The 19,872-nt window shown below is 40.8% G+C and overlaps 1 protein-coding gene across 4 annotated transcripts in view; it reads right to left on the bottom strand.

The window, feature by feature from the left end:
• OTUD7A (OTU deubiquitinase 7A) overlaps positions 1–19,872 on the bottom strand; it is a 109,651-nt gene that overhangs the window by 24,916 nt on the left and 64,863 nt on the right. For all 4 annotated transcript variants that reach the window (XM_069981945.1, XM_069981944.1, XM_069981946.1 and 1 more), the window contains 3 exons: positions 18,017–18,118; positions 14,083–14,210; positions 11,027–11,139 (listed from right to left, as the gene is read on the bottom strand). In XM_069981945.1, coding sequence (XP_069838046.1) covers positions 11,027–11,139; positions 14,083–14,210; positions 18,017–18,118 — 343 coding nt within the window. The remainder of the gene's footprint in view (positions 1–11,026; positions 11,140–14,082; positions 14,211–18,016; positions 18,119–19,872) is intronic.

Here is a 19,872-nt window from a genome sequence, read left to right on the forward strand (position 1 = left end):
CTTCACAGTAGTTGGTCACTATTTTCCAGCTGGGGTGAGGCCCCAACTGCTATGAAGCCCCTCCTAGGTGACACTGTCCACCAATGAAATGAACCTATTTTAAAGCGGAAAGACGACACCAACAGGTTTAATACAGACATATATATATATATATATATATATATATATATATATATATATAATGTGCAGCAACTAAGCTTATGGATAGTGCAGAGAATTGCACATAGAGTAAGGGGGAGACAACATCACTTTAAAGGTGGGCCATGTTTGGTATCCGAACAAAATCAGGGGAGTTAACTGTCAGCTGAACTACTGTTCAGCTGACTGGTATTGAGTTGTTCAGACACCTAGGTTACAGGAGGGGGGATTCCCGTCACACGGACATGGGGAGAGAGGCAGAAGCGGGGCGGTCATTTGAACTTGCCCCATGCCTACCTCTGTTAGAACAGGGTCAAACAAGCCGGTGAAGGGGTGGGAGCTGAAGCAGCTGCGGGGACTCCTCTTCATATGGCTGCCAGGTGAGTGGTGGGGAGGGCTGTGGGGGCTTCTCTCCAGGCTGCCGGCGTCCTTGTTCGTACTGAAACACAGGCGCAGGCAGCCTGGAGAGGAGCCCCCACAGCCCTCCCCACCACTCACCTGGCAGCCATATCATTCTTCTCCCTACCACAGGGAACAGCTGCTCCAGCCTGCCCCAAAAGCCTGCCCCACTGCACCTCCTCCACCAGCTACGGGCACCAAGCGGAGGCGGGGAAAGCTGTTTGCGGCAGCTGTTTGAACTTGCTGGGTTTGCGATCTGAATTTATCCTAGGGTCTGGGGTATGAATTTATTCAGGAGTATGCAGTATGCATTTTTTGGGGGGTATAAATTTATTCTATGTCTACATTTTTTCTGGGTCTAGGATATACATTTAAGACACTTTAAAAAACTGCTGTCAATCTATGCCATCAATTGGAATAAAGCCAAAAAACAAATGTGAACAACATATGTTAATGCTGCTGTATAGGAAATTTATTAGCGTACACAGAGAGTAAAATCAGCTAAGACTTGGCTGCATTATTGAAAACAAAAGCCTCATTATAGGAATCTGTACCCAGAAGCGACAAAAGGGTTTCCCGCGAAATGTGACAACACAAGCAGTGTCTGCACGTCGGCTTATTCATCATATATCTCCATTAATACACTATTTATTCCCACAGAAGGGCATGTGAGTCTATAATAGCGCATAACGACAATCTCTAGAGTCTGGTAGACTTTTTATCACAGTTAATCTGAAGCATTTAAAAATACATTTAGCCTAGGATTTAATGAATGCATTCATAATCGCTGCTGCTTAGCTAATTCTTTCAAGCAAGTGCAAATGGATTCTGAAAAAAATGCATACAATCAGGCAACAGATATGGCAAGGCGTAGCGGAGGCCAACTAGGGTATTTGATGGTAATCATGCTTTGCTGATTGCATAGAGTCTGTTTAGTCAGCTGCTCAGTGTTGCTGGCTCATATTAGCTTTTCCCTAAAATTCCCAGCTTGGTTTAAAGGGACACATCCGTCAAATGTTTTTTTTCCCACACATTATCAAACTATATGTGACTAATATATGTAAAGTAAAAAAAAAAGTGGTTATTTTATATTTAAAAATCATGTTATGTTTACTACTTCCTGCTCGGAGTCTTAGGGTGGTATTACACGGGCCGATGAAGGCCCGATAATAACTGTAAACGAGCGCTGATCTGCTAGATGGGCACTCGTTTACTGGGCCTATTACACGGCCCGATTATCGTTTAACAAGGGCAGCAGGGACATTGTTACCGATGTCTTTGAAGCCCTGGCTTTTACTTTATACATTACCTGTACAGGGCTCCTCTTGTGGTCTTCTCCCCGAGTCCCGCGCTCCAGCTTCAGAGCGTCCTGTCTCAGCTGACAGGCCGCTCAGCCAATCACTGGCCACAGCGGTCCCGGCCTGTGATTGGCTGAGCTCTGAAGCTGGAGCGTGCGGGACCCGGGGAGAGGCACAGAGCAAGAGGAGCCCTGCAGCATGGATAGGTAATGTATATAGTCAGTCGCTGGCCGCGCACCGCTATTACACATAGCGATGCGCTGTCGACAATTATATGTTCAAACCTATATCAACGATCAGCCGATGATTGTTGTCATCAGCTGATCGGGTTGATTCTTGTTCCGTGTAATAGTACCCTTAATCTTTCTCTCTGTTAGCAGACGGGATTACCTAATAAGGTTATCCAGGCTTATAAAAAACATGGCCACTTTCTTCCAGAAACAGCACCACTCTTTTCTCTTTAACAGTCTTTGGCTGAAAAGAATTAAATTGAATCTGTCACCCCCTGACCACCTATCGAGCTTGTGGCACCTCTGGATAGAGGTGAATAAAGCCGTTTATGAAATTAAAAACACAGACACAGGCAATAAAGCTATGTTCTGAATGCTTTAATGATCCAGCAGTGCCGCCAGCTTAGTAGGCAAGACAGGGGGATAGATTTAGTTAGGATTGGCTGTCCATCAAATGCATATATAGGCCTTACAGATAAGAGAGAGAAAGATTAGGCATGTTGTATTTCAAATATCTGACCCTTTTGTTTCCAGGGGTAAAAGCTCTGTGAGAGCTGTCCAGCAGTGACCTACCTCCCCTCTCCCCGTTTAAAATACACAAATGCTTGGCTGAGCCGGATGATAATGTAAGTAGGGGCGAATAGGAGAGATATGTGTAGCTGCCCACATGAGAATAGCCACAGGCAGCCAAGGAACATACTAGTCCTTTACTAGGGCATTTGTTTCCGGTATGGAGACCACTAAGGGACTTGGTCTGGGAGGGTCTTTACCAGTACAGTGCTGAAACCTACAGCTTAAGCTCCTTCACGGCAGATCATAGAGCTCCTTTGCCAGTTAGCTGATATGCCATGAACAAACCCATGGATTAAAAAAGTTGTTTAAATGAATGAGCGACCCAGAAAATGACAGACTACCATTACCACACAGCTAGTATGGGCAGGATCATGGGGAGTGCTTCTTCCCTTTGAAGAAGTATAGATTCCTGAACAGTGATAGTGATAGTATATTTCTTTGGTTGCTTCTGGCCTACACCTCCCTGTTCTTCAGGCTTTACTGTACTGGCTTATGAGCTCTCACCACCCCGTTCTTCTCCATACTTACAGTATACTAATGCATGGATGATATCTCTAGATAACTTAGTTTGGCTTAAACAGCAATATGTTGCTGGAAACTAAGGGATTGGGCCTTTCTTTATTACTGTCTTCATAACTTACCCAAACCATTCCCAGGTATCACTTGCCAATGACCTGGCTGGCTACTGCTGGGGCTATGCCCTATGAGCAGAGCAGTCTGATTTCTGCTTTCTCCGATGCCAGCAACACTACCATAGTCCTTGCATCACCAGCACAGATGATTCCAAGTGGGTGCAAACAACTAGTGTCTACTATAGCAGATGGGAAATAGTATGGGCAGGCTCAGCCCTAGTTTAGTGTTCAGCTGGATGCCAAGCGCAGATTATCCCTGTGATAGAAGGATGAGGAACAGGGTCATTAAAGGACAACACTCTAGTGTCTTTTACCAGGGCTGGATACTGGATGTTTCACAGTGCTGGTATACTCTCTGCATGGGATTTCACAGAATCTGCAGATAATCTCCACGTAGGGGAGTTAGTAAACTAGATATCCAATAGTGAAAGTTGTAAGAGAAAGTATTAAACTCAAGGTTCCGTTCTTAAAGTTTCACAGTCGTTATACCTTTGTTGTGATATAAAGTATGTTTGAAATTTACATTGATTATTTTTTTAGTTATCGTGCTATAAAACAAAGCTATACTTACCAGAAATCCAGGTTCAGTCTCCTGAAGGCAGCTTTTAAGTCTTGTGCTGGTTGAATAAAAGAGACTAAACACAGGAAGTCCTAGTCATCTGAGCGCTCGCAGGCGGTCATTTGATTATTAGACACATTGAGCTGTGACTCTCTATACTGGCCGGGACTTCATGTGTTTAGCCTCTTTTTTTTAACCAACACAAGAATAAAAAGCTGCCTTCACGAGACTGGACCTGGATATAAGTAAGTATAACTTATAAGTAAGAATGACCTCTTTAAAAGGTCACAGAGTACGCTCAGTAATGTTTTACATTCATATCTATTGACGTCTATGTCCATGAGGTTTGCTGTAAAGCATGTCACTAAGTGCAGTTAAAAACAGCTCAAGCAAGCCCATAGTTCCCATCACAATGTACAAAAAGTAAAAAAACAAAACAAAACAGACTGGAATAAAGGAACTGCTTCGAATGATTAGAAGAAAATTTAGGTGACAAATTCCCTTTAAAGCGACTCTGTACCCACAATCTGACCCCCCAAACTGCTTATACCTTCGGATAGCTGCTTTAAGTCCAAGATCCGTCCTGAGGTCCGTTTGGCAGGTGATACAGCTATTGTCCTAAAAAACAACTTTTAAACTGGCAGCCCTGTGTCCAACGTCCGGGGCTTAGAATGTCTATGCATTAGGCTTGCACAACCTCTCTGTCCCTCCTCATCATTAGGAATGCTCCAGGCAGATTGCCTCCTATTAATCAGCTGTGTGAATACTGAACATGGGTTGGATCAGACAGGAGAAAATGTTCCAGTGGCATTCTTAATGATGAAGAGGGTGGGGAGGAGGGAAAGAGGGGTGGTGCACAGTTAGGGCACAGATACTCTCGTTGGGCATGGGGCTGCAAGTTTAAAAGTTGTTTTTAAGGACAATAACTGCATCACCTGCCGAACGGACCCCAGGACAGATCTTGGATTAAAAGCAGCTATCCAAAGGTACAAGTGGTTTGGGGGGGTCAGATTGTGGGTACAGAGTCACTTTAAGGCTATGCTCACACAATGTGAAAATAAGTGCAAATTTCGGTCATTGTAGCTTAAAAAAACCCCCAATTATTAATGAACTTGACCATTAATAAGACTATTGCTTTGCAACAACTGCGGTTATTTGCACTTATTTTTACATTGTGTGAACATAGCCACATTTGAAGTCAAAAGTATTTTTTCCCCCAAGATTAAGAAAATTGACTTCTATCTCAGTTTTTTTTTTCTTTCCCTTTTCTCTGGATTGAGGGGCTTTTCACACTATAGAAGTGGAGTCTGCAGCAGGGACTCTGCTTGAAGTTCTGCCTGTCCCATTCATTCAATAGGACGTCTCAAGCACACTACGTTATCCACCCAAAGAATTGACATGTCAGTTCTTTAGGCGGATGGCGGTGTGCGTGTAAGATGTCTTATTGAATGAATGGGACAGGCAGAACTTCAAGCAGAGTCCCTTCTGCAGACTCCACCTGAAATTCCGCAAAAATTCTGTAGTGTGAAAAGACCCTAACAATGCGCTAAACAAGATAGATATGTCTTTTGTTAGTATTACAAACTATGTTATTGAGTAGTTACTGTGGGGCCCAAAGTGATTACATGCAGGGAGGAGGCATTGTATTTTTTTGCGCCTGACCTATCATGATTTATGCCTGCTAAGGGTCCATTTACACAGAAAGATTATCTGCCAAAGATTTGAAGCCAAAGCCAGAAACAGACTATAAACAAAGATCCGCTCATAAAGGAAAGCCTGAGATTTATCCTCTTTTCAAATCCATTCCTGGCTTTGGCTTTAAATCTTTGGCAGATAATCTGTCAGATAATCTTTCTGTGTAAATGGACCATAACAGGTGTAAATCATGGCAAAAATCCACATCTGGTCTGGAGCAAGTGTAGATTTCTGCACCTGGGGTGGGGCTTTATTTCTTTGGTCACTTCAATACCCGCTTTTTAATTATTTTGTGTATAGAGACAACTCCATAGGGACTAAAAATATATGAGAACGTCTGAAATATGCAACTCCTATCCTATATCTTAGTTTGTTAAAAAGCTGGCTTTGACAGATTATGTAAAGAAGTGCACCCACTAATACAGCAATAAACTAAAAATGGGTTAAGACCCCCCAATCAGCATGATTCATCCTATGACTAAGCACACAGTAGTGCCATTTCATACAGCACAGGTACCATCCGTTCCATACAGCCCACGCAATGTTCAGCCCACCGCACTCTGGAAAATCAAGAAGGGCGAATCAGGCAAACATTCCTGTTTTAGAAATAACATCCTGTCTTAACTCTCAACTAGATGATTAACAAGCACTGACAGTGTAAAAGACTAGAAACCTGGAGTCACCAAGACTTTTAATGACTGATACATACAAGAAAACAATGGAGACGTATGCAAGTACTCAGACAACTATTAAAAACAGCAGCAGAGTCATGAGCCACCTATCATCACCAATCTTTAATTTGAAAGCATCATTAATGCCAAGGGGCTGTATACATGTAAAAGGGGGCAAAAATATAACACAAACATGAACTAAATGGACTTTTTACTGAACGAAAAGTCAATGGGTCTTATTACACTGGTGCAAAAGGTTGGACCAGAATTCATGCTATTGCAATTATGATTAATACAGTACAGCTACTAAAATACAACAAATTTCCTTGACCTACAAAATGAGTTCACCTGTATAGTTCATTGCCCCCTTTCTTGTAAATAAAGCCCCTTTACTAAAACCATTCTTTCTATTGCATTAGCTAAAGTAGCTGGTGCCCAAGGCTTTTCCACTGTCCTTTATGGAAAGCTGTTGCTAGACAGCAAAGTCACAGTCAAACAAGGACATGCAAGAATTCTGTGTATTATGTCATTTGCTAATATTTCTCACCATTCAGATATATAATAATTCTGCTAACCTGCTGTTCATGGCAACCTTTATTTTGTAAGGAGACTAGAGACTATAGGATTTGCACTTAAAGTCCTGCTGGGAGCACTTGTCGCTAAGTTGAACATTTTCAGAAATAATAAGTAATATTAATGTAAAGAAATTCTTGAATATACTTGAATATATGATTTTGTGCAAGCCACATCACACAACCTCTGTGTCTGCTCTGAAGTTAGAAAACAAGTTCTATAAAAGTGTCCCCAAACTGCCATGTGTCTATATGATAAAATGATAGCAGATCAGTATTCCAGGTAATTACTGTTGATTTACTGCGGGACCTTGAGCTTTTATGTGATGAGCGCTTACAGCAGAGCGGCTCACATATTGTGCAGTGCAGGCTCATTTCCATACAGCCAGCAGTTGCACAAATGTCATTTATAAATATCTGCTCATCCTAGTGGCTACTATAGGGAGTTCTTTCTGGATTCATCAGAAACATTTATTGCTATCTTATTGCTATAAAACAATACAACAATTGCTACATTTTAAGGGATACTCAGTCCCTTTAAAGGGACAGTGTCAGAAAAAAATGATTGAATGTTTTGAATCAAATAAACCAGAAATCGTGCATTTTTCTGCCTGCTCACTAAGCCTAATAAGAAGCTGACAATGCCTGTTCTGAATGCTAAAACATTTTAGCATTCATTTCCTTATTGTTACAGACAGAATCACAATGAAAAGTGACACCTATGTATAACTAACAACCACAACCTTCACAATAGGTGATGGTCGCAGCTTTAGACTCCCCCAAATCACACAATGACCTCTGCACAAGTCACACAGCATGCCTAGAAATCCTTTCCGTAGAAGTAAATGAATTAGCTACAGTCTTTTGCTTCATAATTCGATCTTGCTGCCCTAAAGCCAATCTCTAAATGCTGGTAAGAGAGCAGAGCAGTAGTAAGGCTATTTGGCTGTCCTAATACGTATGCACAAAAATAAAATACATAAAAAAAAAAAAAAAAAAGTGTTCAGTATCTGGCTATGGTGACACGTTTCCTTCTACTACTAAGAAATACAGCAAGGATTACAAGAAAATATTTGCATGGCTCAACCTAATCTCACAGCCGCAGATTTTACGGGCATAAGAAGGGCTTATTACACTAAATGATTATCGGCCTTACTTGGAAGATTAACGGTCATTTAGGCCAATAATCGTTCACTGTTATAGCACATGTTGAAAGGCTACGATGAGCCGACATGCACAGTGTTGGCTGATCATGGTCTATTAACATGCTGAAAGATCATGACTTGTGCAGCGATGGTCTGCTGTGCCTCGTTCTGTGTAATAGGAGCAGCAGCATCAGACTGCTGCTGACTTCAGTGGGCTGCCTGAACAATCTAAGAATCCTTTGGGCAGCCCCTCCCACTGCTCTCTGCTTGCTGTTTGTGCTTGGTCTTCAATTTATTTGCAAGGAAATTGGAACTTCACAAAATGCATAAGAATTTGGGGAGGGAAGGTTGCAATATACAAGTAAGGAAGACAGAAGCTCTAGAGTGAGAGAAAATATCACAGGTGTCAAACAATATGATCCTGTTTTTTAGTATAAAACCCAAGTCTTTTACTACTCCTCTTTTCTCTCGATTTCCCCATTATTGATTCCTTCCTCATAATCGTCAGAAATTTAGATATTAAAAAGCCAGAAGGGATGGGATGAATGTAATGTTATCCTAGCAGAAAGGAAAGCCTTTAATGAGAGATAGCATGCAAACCCTCAGACATGGCTGGAAAAAGAATTGAATTGTGAGTAAATTCAAATACAAAGAAATTGTCATGAGATTACTAAACAACCAAAAGAGCTCTTGAAAACAATCCCACTGAACAGTTTGTTGCTGTACAAAATCAATTTTAAAGAGGGCAAAAGAAGAAAAACGGATCACTGAATACAAATTACTTTTCATACCACACTGGCAACATTCTATGATCTTTAGGCTTTAAATGTTGCATGTCAAAATTATAATTTAAATGGGTAATCCAAAGATAAAGTACATGAATGTGGCTTTAAATGGGTTATCCAGCCTTTGTAGCCAAACCTTGGAATAGGCCATCATTGAGATAAGATTTTATTTGTCTGACTCCCGGTACCCCCTACCATTCAGCTGTTGGAAGCATCATTTGTTCTAGTTCATTTGTATAAATGGTCCAAAGACATCAGATTTAGTCTTTTTATAAAAAGGGTACAACCTGTTAAGATCCACAAGAAAAATGTACATACTGTGGATTGTAAAATCTGAACCAAAGCAATTTCCATGAGAAAAATATCTGCAGCATGTGCATGAGATTTATAAAATCTCTTCTACATGTGTTTTACTGTAATCCTGTGGATTTGTACCAGTGACGTTAATTCTACACAAAATCAGCCATGTGTGAATTTAGCCAGACAAACAAAAAGTCTAGAAAGACAATTTAGGCAAATGATAATGGAAGTGCACATTTATTACTATGAGCCAGCTAAAAGAAACAATGACAAGTCTAATATTTTGAACCATGGAATAATTTGGAAATGTGTTAGTACAGTATCAAAACATCTTGGCCATACATAACATGTAACAAAAAGTATAATATGTAATTTGTCTCTGCACCAAGTGTTCCAAAAACTGTTGTGGCCCTCCTACATGTCCCTTGATTATACCTGATGTCTTGCCTGGTACTTACCTTAAACTAATCTGAAGATAAATTACTGAATCATAGCTATTAATCCATAAATTTAAAGATTTTTATTTAGAAATCTGCATAGTTTTGTTATATTAACCTTTCAGAGAGGTGACATGGTCATTTTGCTGCTTTAACTGCTGTTATTGAGCTCCTGAGAGTAAAGGGGAGCTTATACTGCAGCACTGTGGATATACAGAAGTAGGAACATAAAGGACAGATGTTCTGAGCTTTATGGGTGGACAGAGATGAGAAAAAAGCTTTCATTTACATTTGAGGAACAGCGTGGATCATCTTTAGCAGGCAGATTGGCTCTGCTTGCATCCAAACAGCCGAGGCTGTCTCAGGCTAACTCCTACATGCTAGGTCCTGCCACAACACCTGCCTCCTCAAACAACTGTTATTAGAGGCAGATTTTTCCTGACAATCAGTATTTAGCAGATCGTAGGGAAATAAGACACATCAAGGCCAAGACTTTAAAACTGTTTCTCTGTCATAGGGAGACAATATGGTGAATGAAGTGATTTACAAATATGTTAGGAATCACATAAATTAAAGAGTCCCTGTCGTATTTTTTTTTTTTTTTTTTGCAGAAATCAATAGTCCAGGCAATTTTAAGAAACTTTGTAATTGGCTTTATTAGCCAAATATGCCATTATCTGCATTTAAAAAGCCTTTTTCCAGGTCCCCCCCTTCCTCCTCTTTTCCATCCACTGCAAAAAATCTGGAAATTGTGACTTGTTGCATCAGACGTACCCAGTCTGGTCTATAGAGAGGGGAGGGGGAAGGAGGGAGTTTGCCGACAGCAGAGAGCAAATAACAGAGGGTTACAGGAAGGGAGCTGGGTGACAGCTGTAATCAGAGGTCAGAGAGGTCAGTGGTGACTGTCAGAGGAGATAAAGGGTGATGGATTTGTAGAGTAACTCTTTGTTGTCCTGTTTTGGTGTTTTATTTAGCTCTCTCCATAGGAGAACAGTGAAGACAGGGGGGAGAGCTTCAAACTTCATTTTTTTATGATAAAAATGCATTTTTCGGCTAATAAACCTAATTACAAAGTTTCTTAAATAATCGCCTGGACTATTGATTTCTGCAAAAATTCACGACAGTGACACTTTAAATGTAAAGCTGAACAAAAGGTAAAAAAAGAATGAAGCGCTGAATATATGAGTTATATAGAAGTGATTCTTCTGTCTCTAACCCCACCTGGGTTTATTGTGTGAGTCGCAAAAACTATATGCATATAGAATGTAATCTCTCAGTAGGTGCTGCCCTCTGGTAGATGACTGGTATGACCCCTAAAGCAAATATGGGCTCAGATACCAGCAGCTGCACCTAAGCCAATTTTTGCTTTCTAACCCTGATCGGTCAGTAAAGCACCCAGCTTGCCAGGGCTCCTGATTGTCATGGGCTATGGAGGGAAACTAAGGACAATGATTACCTAGAAAAAATAATGCAGGGTAATGGATGTAGATGAAGCAATATTCTGCATTTAATACATTTAAACCACTTCCCAGCAAACATTTTACACCACTCCAAAGGAAATCTAAAATTGTTTCTAGACAGACAAAACTTACCCACCACCAGAGCCTCCATTCTTGCTGAAGTGAGTTCGAGGCTCACTGGAGGCCAACTTTAACAACTCATTCCACTCTTTCTCCCATTCATCTTCCGTGTAAACCAGCCCAGACTGAAAAGAAAATGTCAAAATGATAACAGCAGTACAAACTGTGGTCAAGTTTATATTAGAAAATGAATGATTTATTTCTACAACTGATTTTATTCCTCTATTTATCTAGTGCCACTAGCTGTGACCGACAAAAAAAAAAAAAAATAAAACAACTTTTCAACAGATATGCATTATTGCGGCACTGTGTGCATTATACCTGTAAGTGGCACTGTTATATGTTTCTTTTTCCTTATTGTGATATCAGAGTACAGTGAGCATTGTATATGGTATTCCTCTGTGCATGATCCATGTACTGTGTGATAAGCATCTGTATTCTTCTTGCACAGTGAAGTCAATATGTATATTATCCCTGTATTATGACATCAATGTATTATACAACTATGGTAGCCGTGTTTGCACTACCCCTTTACTTTTGACTACTGCTGCCATGATCTCTGGTGTGGAGACATCACTTATGTATTATGCCTGTACTGTGACATGATTGTTTGCACTATGTCTGCACTGTGATAATAGTTTGTGCATTAAAAAGGCAAAAATAATCACAAGTTTCTCATTCTGGACTATCTTTTGAGTCTCTAACCTGCCGTTATGTTCCCATAGGACAGGAAATGTTGAGGAAGAAGGGTGGGCAGATCGGTGCTAAGAGCTGTAATAACATCCCCAGTATCAAACCACCTAATTATCGTATTACTAAAATGCTGAAATGGAGGATTGCAGGAAAATAGCATAGCATTAACCGGTAAGAGCAATTTGATGACTGCTTATAAAAGTCCCCTTATAAAATATAAAAATATATATAAAAAAAGTAAAAAAAGAATTAAAATAAACATATTTCTTTGTAGCCTGAAGATTAGACTAAGCTATTAAAAATGTACCAATACTGATCAGGCATGGTGAACAGCGTTTATTTTGTTATATAGTTGTAATCAGACTGACCTGCAAAAAAAAGATAACAACTTTTACCATAAAATGTGTAAATACGGGATCTCTCCAATATTTGCATTTTTTTTTTCAATTTTTCAATTTCACCTCACAAATATTATTTTTGGGGTTAAATCATACATGGTGGCTTAGAAGGAATAATTAAAAACATTAAAAGGCCAAAAAAAATAAAGAGAAAGGGGAGAAAGGAAATAAGAAAAACATAGATGCTTTATTTAAAAAACAGCACCACTCATATGGGTGGGTTATGGCTGCCATTGTAGCTCTGCCAGATTCACTGAAAGATGAAGTGTACTTTAACTGAGTGTGTATTCATGAGAACTAGGACTATCACAGTCCAATATTAAAGGAGAAGTCTGGCCAAAAGTATTTTTTGATATGTTATTACTTATGGAAAGTTAGACAAATTTCTAGTGTACATTAATTATGGGAAATGCACATATAGGGTTATTTCCCTTAATTTAGTAGATCAGGGAGACTTCAAATTCTCTGAAATATCGTGACGTCACGAACCGGGGGTATAATTACAATGGAGTGTCCAGTAGGGGGCGCACTATATATAGAAGTCAATGAGTACCATTGACTTCTATATATAGTGCGCCCCTGCTGGACACTCCATTGGAATTACAATGGATGTGTGTGTATGTAAATGAAATAGACAGTATGTTTTTGATTGAATACATTTATGGAATACTTTGGGGAGCAAGTGTCCTTGCTCCCAAAGTAATCCATAAATGTAATTAACCAGTACGTTTGGAGCAGGGAGGGAGAGAAGTGCATCTACCTCCACCCTCCCTCCCTGCTCGGTGCTGGATATATACACACAGTACTACTACTCCCATCCTCTCCTCATAGCATGAGCAGAAGATAGGAGAGTAGTACCTGTGCTATCCCCATTACTACGCCACCACCGCAACACAGCTGTTCATTACAGGGGCTTCAGCACGCCCCCTTCTCCGCTCCCCCTCCTTCCAGCTTCCACTTTCTAACTCTCCCGCTGCTGACTCCTCGCCGCCGTTGGCCCTCACACTATCCCACCGCTGACTCCCCGCCACCGCCCCTTACACTATCCTGCCGCTGGGTGCCGCTCTATGCTCCTACATACCGGCTCCCGGTCTGATCTGCATGCCGGCCGTGTCATCCCTCCCCCACCCCTCAGGGAGCACAGTGTCCCGGTGCTTCCTGGTGTCCACGGCCTCCCTGCGGGGTGGGGGAGGGCTGACACGGCCGGCATGCAGATAGTACTGGGAGCCGGTATGTAGGAGCAGAGAGCGGCAGCCAGCAGCGGGATAGTGGGATAGAATTTCTGATTAATTGAAGTCTCCATGATCTACTAAATTAAGGGAAATAGCATTAAATGTGCACTTCCCATAATTAATGTACATTAGAAATTTGTATAACTTTCCATAAGTAATAACATCTCAAAAAATACTTTTGGAAGGAGTTGTCCTTTAACATCTCACTAAAATGTAACTTGTTTAACTTGGTCATCTGAAAATGCCAGTGGAATACATCATAGTGGCAGCATTCCCCCCTTTTACCATGAATAATTATACATAATAACCGAGTTATAGTTTGTCTTCCAGAGAAAAACAACAATAATACTCTTGAGGGACTCTACAGGGTGACCCTGGCATGACTATGATGACTCCAGAGAATGCAGTTCTGGGAATGCAGGAAAAATAAAATATGGTAGATGCAGAGAAATCCACTAGAGTCCAATTACAATCTTGCTGTAGACAGGTGTCTCTCTCTAGTAGTCAAGTGGTTATAAGAATGTTCTTAAAGGGGTTATCCAGCGCTACAAAAACATGGCCACGTTTCCCCCTACTGTTGTCTCCAGATTGGATGGGGTTTGGGACTCCGTTCCATTAAAGTGAATGGAGCTTAATTGCAAACCGCACCTGAACCGGAGACAAGAGAGGGGGAAAAGTGGCCATGTTTTTGTAGCGCTGGATAACCCCTTTAAGTATACTTTGTGGAGGAATCAGAAATCAATACCTCCTTATTCTGCTGTGTCTGCTGCCACCTCCATCGTCTCTTCAGTGCTTCCCTCTCTGCTCCACCTCTCATCATGGTATAAAGAGCTTTCCTTAGAACAAGATCTCGGTCATGAAATCCCCACATTCCTATTACATAAGACATACAATAAATCCAAATACATCCTTCTAGAGCTGAAAGTACAATGTAAAAAGTAAAATTTAAAGCAATTGTCATCTTTTTTGGGGGGGTAAATCAAGGTTTATTGAGAGACCAATATCATACAACAGAACAAATAACATAGTGCACAGAAGGTCAAGGCAGACAGTCTCACAGTATCAAAAGAATTTAGCAATAGATACTTCAGAGGCAAGAGACCCAAGGAGAAAAACACTGTATCTCACCCAATGCACTTCTATAGCTCAGCAAAATGAAAGAAAATGGTCATTTTACATAAGGCACTAACTGGTAATAACTGGGCCTAAACCAGACCAAAAACATGAGGTAAGGGGGGGTGAAAAGGGAGACAGTACTGGAAGGGGGGAGGGAAAGAAATTGGAAAGAGGGGAGGAAGAACGAAAGAGAAAAAAGAAAAAAAAAAAAAAAAGAAAGAGCGCTAAAGCTACAACAGACAACTTTAAAAAATAAAAGTTACCATAATAAGGCTAACGCCAATGTTGTGAGATCCAGGTCGCAATGCCGCCTGCCTCACTGAACACCTCCCAGCAAAACCATGTCCTATTTAACAAGGTTTTGTCGCGTTCAGTATGTGCGGAGAGGTCCTCCATACGCTTTATTTCCAAAAGACAGTCCAAAAAAGTAGGGGGAGATGTGGATTTCCACTTTCGTGGGATCGCCTGTCTGGCAGCATGCCGAAAGTGGCGAAGGAGGCCTTTACGGAAAGCTTTCAGATAGCAGGCCAGGCCCACAGAAGGGTTGACCGTATCTGAACTTACTTTGTTATACATAGCAAAGACGGAAGTCCAGAAATTAGAAATCTCCGGACAGGACCACCAAATATGTTCCAAACTACCCCTTCCCACTCCACATCTCCAACACACAGGTCGACAGAGGGAAAAAATCTATGGAGTCTCTCAGGATAATAATACCAATGGGACAAAATTTTTTTTATTCTTTTCCTGAGTATAGCTAGAGGGGGATGATTTATGGACTAGGCTAAAAATCGAGTTCCATTCTTTATCAGAAAGCTGTCTCCCCAGTCCCCTTTCCCATTTGGCGACATATGTAGGCCTGTAAGCAACGTCTTTGATATCTAAAAAGAGTGCATATAACAAAGACACTGCATGTCCTGGATGAGCAGCCGCAACACATAGTTTTTCAAAGCTAGTCAGCTCCTCCATGACACCCCAGCTGTCCTTAACAGTGAGGAAGAGATCCTTAAGTTGGTCATAGATCAACCACTCAGTGGGTTGCAGCACCGCTGCTTCTATCAGATCAGTGAAGGGGCGCACTCCCCTATTGGTGCACAGATGGCGAAACTGCAAACCAGATGCCCTGTCACCTAAACGCCGTAATCCAGTAGGGGAGTCAAAGGACCCGGCCGAAACCATAACTTAAGTGTCCTGACCATAATGTCGCTAAAAGATAACAGCACCCTAATAAGGGCCAGAAGGTTACCTAAAACAGGTCTATACCCAGGTTCCCTCCACAGGAGAGCAAGAGGAGGGTGTACAGACAAGTCCTCAAGCAAGGATACCCACTGCTTCATGTCTTTAGAGTGTATCAGATCAAGCATACAAGAACCCAACGCTGCTTGGTGATAGACTCTAAAGTCAGGCAGGCCTGTGCCCCCCTTCACTTTAGGTCTGGCGAGTAGTCTATAAGGAAGGCGAGCCCTCTTATTGCCCCAAATAAACTTGTTTAGTAAGGATTTCAGCCTCTGCAAAAATGGGCCTATAGGTACCATTGGCAGTGTCTGAAAATAATAGAGGACCCTTGGCAGGATATCCATCTTGATCGCTGCAAGGCGACCAAACCAAGAAAGATTAAGATGCCGCCACCCCTACAGGTCTTTTTCTAGGATTTTTAGTAATGGAGCAAAATTTGCCGCATACAAAGAATTCATGTCAGGGGTCAGGTGAACCCCTAAATACCTCAAAGTGGCGAGCTGCCATTTAAAGGGAAAGTTTGATCTCAAATGGGACACAACAGGGCTAGGCAGAGAAACATTGAGGAGCTCAGACTTTGAGGTGTTAATTTTGAAATTGCTGACCTCTCCATAACGTTGTATTTCGTCAATAATATTCGGGAGGCTAATTAACGGTTGAGCGATATATATAGGAGAACGTCATCTGCATACATAGCAATTTTCTGAGAACATCCACCCACTACAGGGCCTTTAAGAGAGTCATTATTCCTGATGGCTTCAGCCAGGAATTCCATAACTAAAATGTATAGCAGAGGGGAGAGTGGGCATCCCTATTGTGTCCCATTTGAGATCGGGAAGGGATCAGAGAGTATCCCATTAACTCTAACCTGGGCTGCAGGACCTTTATAAAGGGCCATAATGCCCCCCCGCATTGCTGGCCCCAGGCCAATATGGTGTAAAGCCGCCTCTAAGAACCCCCAGTGCACCCTGTCGAACGCTTTCTCGGCGTCAAGTGACAGGATGCACAAAGGGCCCCCGCTACTCTAGCTCGCTCCATGAGGGTCAGGGTCCTTATCGTGTTGTCCCGTGCCTCTCTCTGCTTCATAAAACCCACTTGATCCTTATTTATGACTAGGTGCAGGTGCGGGCTCAATCTGGAAGCCAAGATCTTAGAGTAAAGCTTGATATCTAAGTTAATTAAAGATATTGGTCTATAATTGCCACAGATCTCAGGAGATTTCCCAGGTTTAGGGATCACAGAGATATGAGCCAGAAGGGGCCAAAGATGGAAAAGACCCTCCCTGAAATACCTCATTAAAAGCAGAGAGAAGCACAGGAGACAATTCCCCCTCTAGAAGTTTGTAAAACCTTGCGGTATAACCGTCTGGTCCTGGGCACTTACCATTTTTAGCCTCTGTAATGACAGCGGCTAATTCGGTGGGAGCGAAATCAGCCTCTAAGATATCTCTAACCTCCACTGGAAGGCGAGGGATAGGGCATCTAGACATATAATTTTGCATCCTGCCGTGCACTTCCTCGGGTGGCAAGTGAGCCAATTGACCCTTCAGTGAGTACAAGGAAGCATAAAAGTTGCGAAACTGTGCTAGTATGTCCTTAGTAGCATAAGCTTTGCCCCCCTGAGGAAGTGCAATAGATGAAATAAAAAAAGCAATTGTCATCTTTGAAAAACATTTTGCTCATTTTATTATACAGCTTCTATTCTCAATAAGGTCTATCTGGGAAAAATTCTTAGATGGACTTCTTATCAGCCTTTCTCTTTATGACTAGATCAAAAAATACCTTCTGCCTATGTCCCGAATTTCACGACTGACTTTACTGATAACAGAGGCTGTAAAAACAAAAAGTAGGTCTTAAATATAGACCTAAGTAGAAAGTACAAACATCAGCTTAGATGTACAAGATAGAAGAGAAAGGCTGATAAAAAGCCCATCCAGACAGACTTTATTGATAATAGAGGTTCTAGAAGACAAACTGAACATTTTGTTTAATAAAGACCTATGGAGAAAGTTTTTTTTGTACCACAATACGTACAAAACAAGAACAAAAAATTAATTTCCAAAGGAGTCCATGGCCTTTAAGGTAAATCTAATGGTATCCTTGTATGCAAGCTGATTACCATTTACTTTATTTGCTGATACCAAAAGAAAAAAAGAATTCATGAACATGTATTCAGTATATACAACAAAGCACTGAAATGTGGGTACAGTATGTGCACAAATTATATTCTGTGTTATCAACTCTTTAGGATTGCGGGTCAGATGTTTGTTTTTTTTTTCAAAGTAAATAAGTAAGTAATTGCAAAAATGCACCCTGTCTGGATCTTACCCAAAGAGGCAGCATGTAGAAGGCAGTTCCCATCACCAGTTGTAGCTAATGGCAGGAGACGTTTGCAACTTGAGCAGGTTGTAGACCACCAATTTAGCCTCCCTAGGGGAACATAGTAGAGATAATATTAAGACTTCCATATCATAAATGGGACATTGCCAGTTAAATAGTTATATAGCCTATATGTGTGTGTTTGTTTGCGAGAACAACATTTAAGTTTAATGCATAAAAAGCGCATTTACATTAAAAAAAAAGTTTGCAGAATAAATGCAGAAAATGATGAATGATGATCATCGTTGAGGGTCAACCATACATACAAATCAATATGTCTCTTCCCGAACTGCTTTACTTTTACTACTGATATAGCATATAAAGTAAATATAAACTATTTCAATGGCAGAAACATCTTATTTTCATGAGGATTTCATGTGGTATGTAAATGTGCACAACAGCCTTATACTAAGAGTTCACCTTTTAACAACATGTCATTTTTAGGCTATGTGTACACTATGTAAAAACATAACAATGGCCGTTAGTTCAAAAAACATTTGCACAACAATGTTATAAAATACAGCCATTGTTTTTTTTTTTATATTGTGAACATAGCCTTAGGGTCAAAATTGTGTGCCCAATACAGTTTATATTTTATAAGGAAAACAGAGCTCCAAAGACTATAAAGAGCACTAAATCCCTTGCATAGACAGCATGAAATGATGAAATTGTGGCTGCCTGCAGGGGCCACTAGAGGCAGCTTAGGAGCTTACTGCATTCTGTTTTATCATTGAGTTCAAGGTATAATAGTGTGCATTAATCTCTGAAGCTACCCTGGTGGCTACAGGCAGACGAAATAAAATCCTTTAGGTTTGGAGTTTAGACATGAGACAAAAGAGGCTCATATTAATTTAAAGATATATTAAGAAATCGATCCGTACAAATACATATATTTTTTACCTATCAATAACACGATGATAAAAGACAGGCATTCCCTCCAGGCCTGTATACACTTTTTACATTTACTTAGTAGAATGTATTTCTGTTTTCCATTATCTATCTAGATTTATAATAAAATGGTATGGTGCGTATCATACACTTTGTAGTATTTAGAGGGTCATTTTGCAGAACAGTAGGACAAAATCCGGAGGTTTTTTCTTCCAACTATTTAAATGGGTTATCCAGCGCTACAAAAACATGGCCACTTTTCTCCCTCTCTTGTCTCCAAATTGGGTGGGGTTTCAAACTCGGTTCCATTGAAGTAAATGGAGCTTAATTGCAAACCACATCTGAACTGGAGACAAGAGAGGGGGAAAAGTGGCCATGTTTTTGTAGCGCTGGATAACCCCTTTAACTCTCAGCTGAGCCAATAATAAAGGTCATTTCGTATATATTCCAGTACACTTGCTTCTTACTGCTCTGTATGTAGCCAGTAATACTATAACACGACACAGGGTTAGCCATTCAATGGTTGGGGCTATTGGGGTCTATGCGCCGGTGCCAACCAGGTAGTATAATTTTTTTTCCCCAGTAAGCAAAGTGGTACATTAAGATTGGTGGTAGGGTTCAATCTCTGGGGGCCCCAAATATTGACGACAAGGCCAGGTTCCTACACAGTAAAATAGAAGCTAAATATGACCATCATTTTAGTGAAAATAAAACAATGTGTGAACTGATGAAAAAAATGGCCGTAAATGATGAATTATTTGAACAGTCGTAATCTATTACAGCCGTTATTCTATACGGTGTGTGCACTGCTTATACTGAAAGTACAGCAGTATTTTTACCTAAATCTTAAGGCCATATTTTACCTTCATTTTTATGGTTTGTGAACAAAGCCTAAGAATGTAATAAATGTGTGTATA

This window comes from Dendropsophus ebraccatus, chromosome 1, assembly GCF_027789765.1.
Source record: "Dendropsophus ebraccatus isolate aDenEbr1 chromosome 1, aDenEbr1.pat, whole genome shotgun sequence".
In the NCBI taxonomy this organism is placed as follows: Eukaryota; Metazoa; Chordata; class Amphibia; order Anura; family Hylidae; genus Dendropsophus; species Dendropsophus ebraccatus.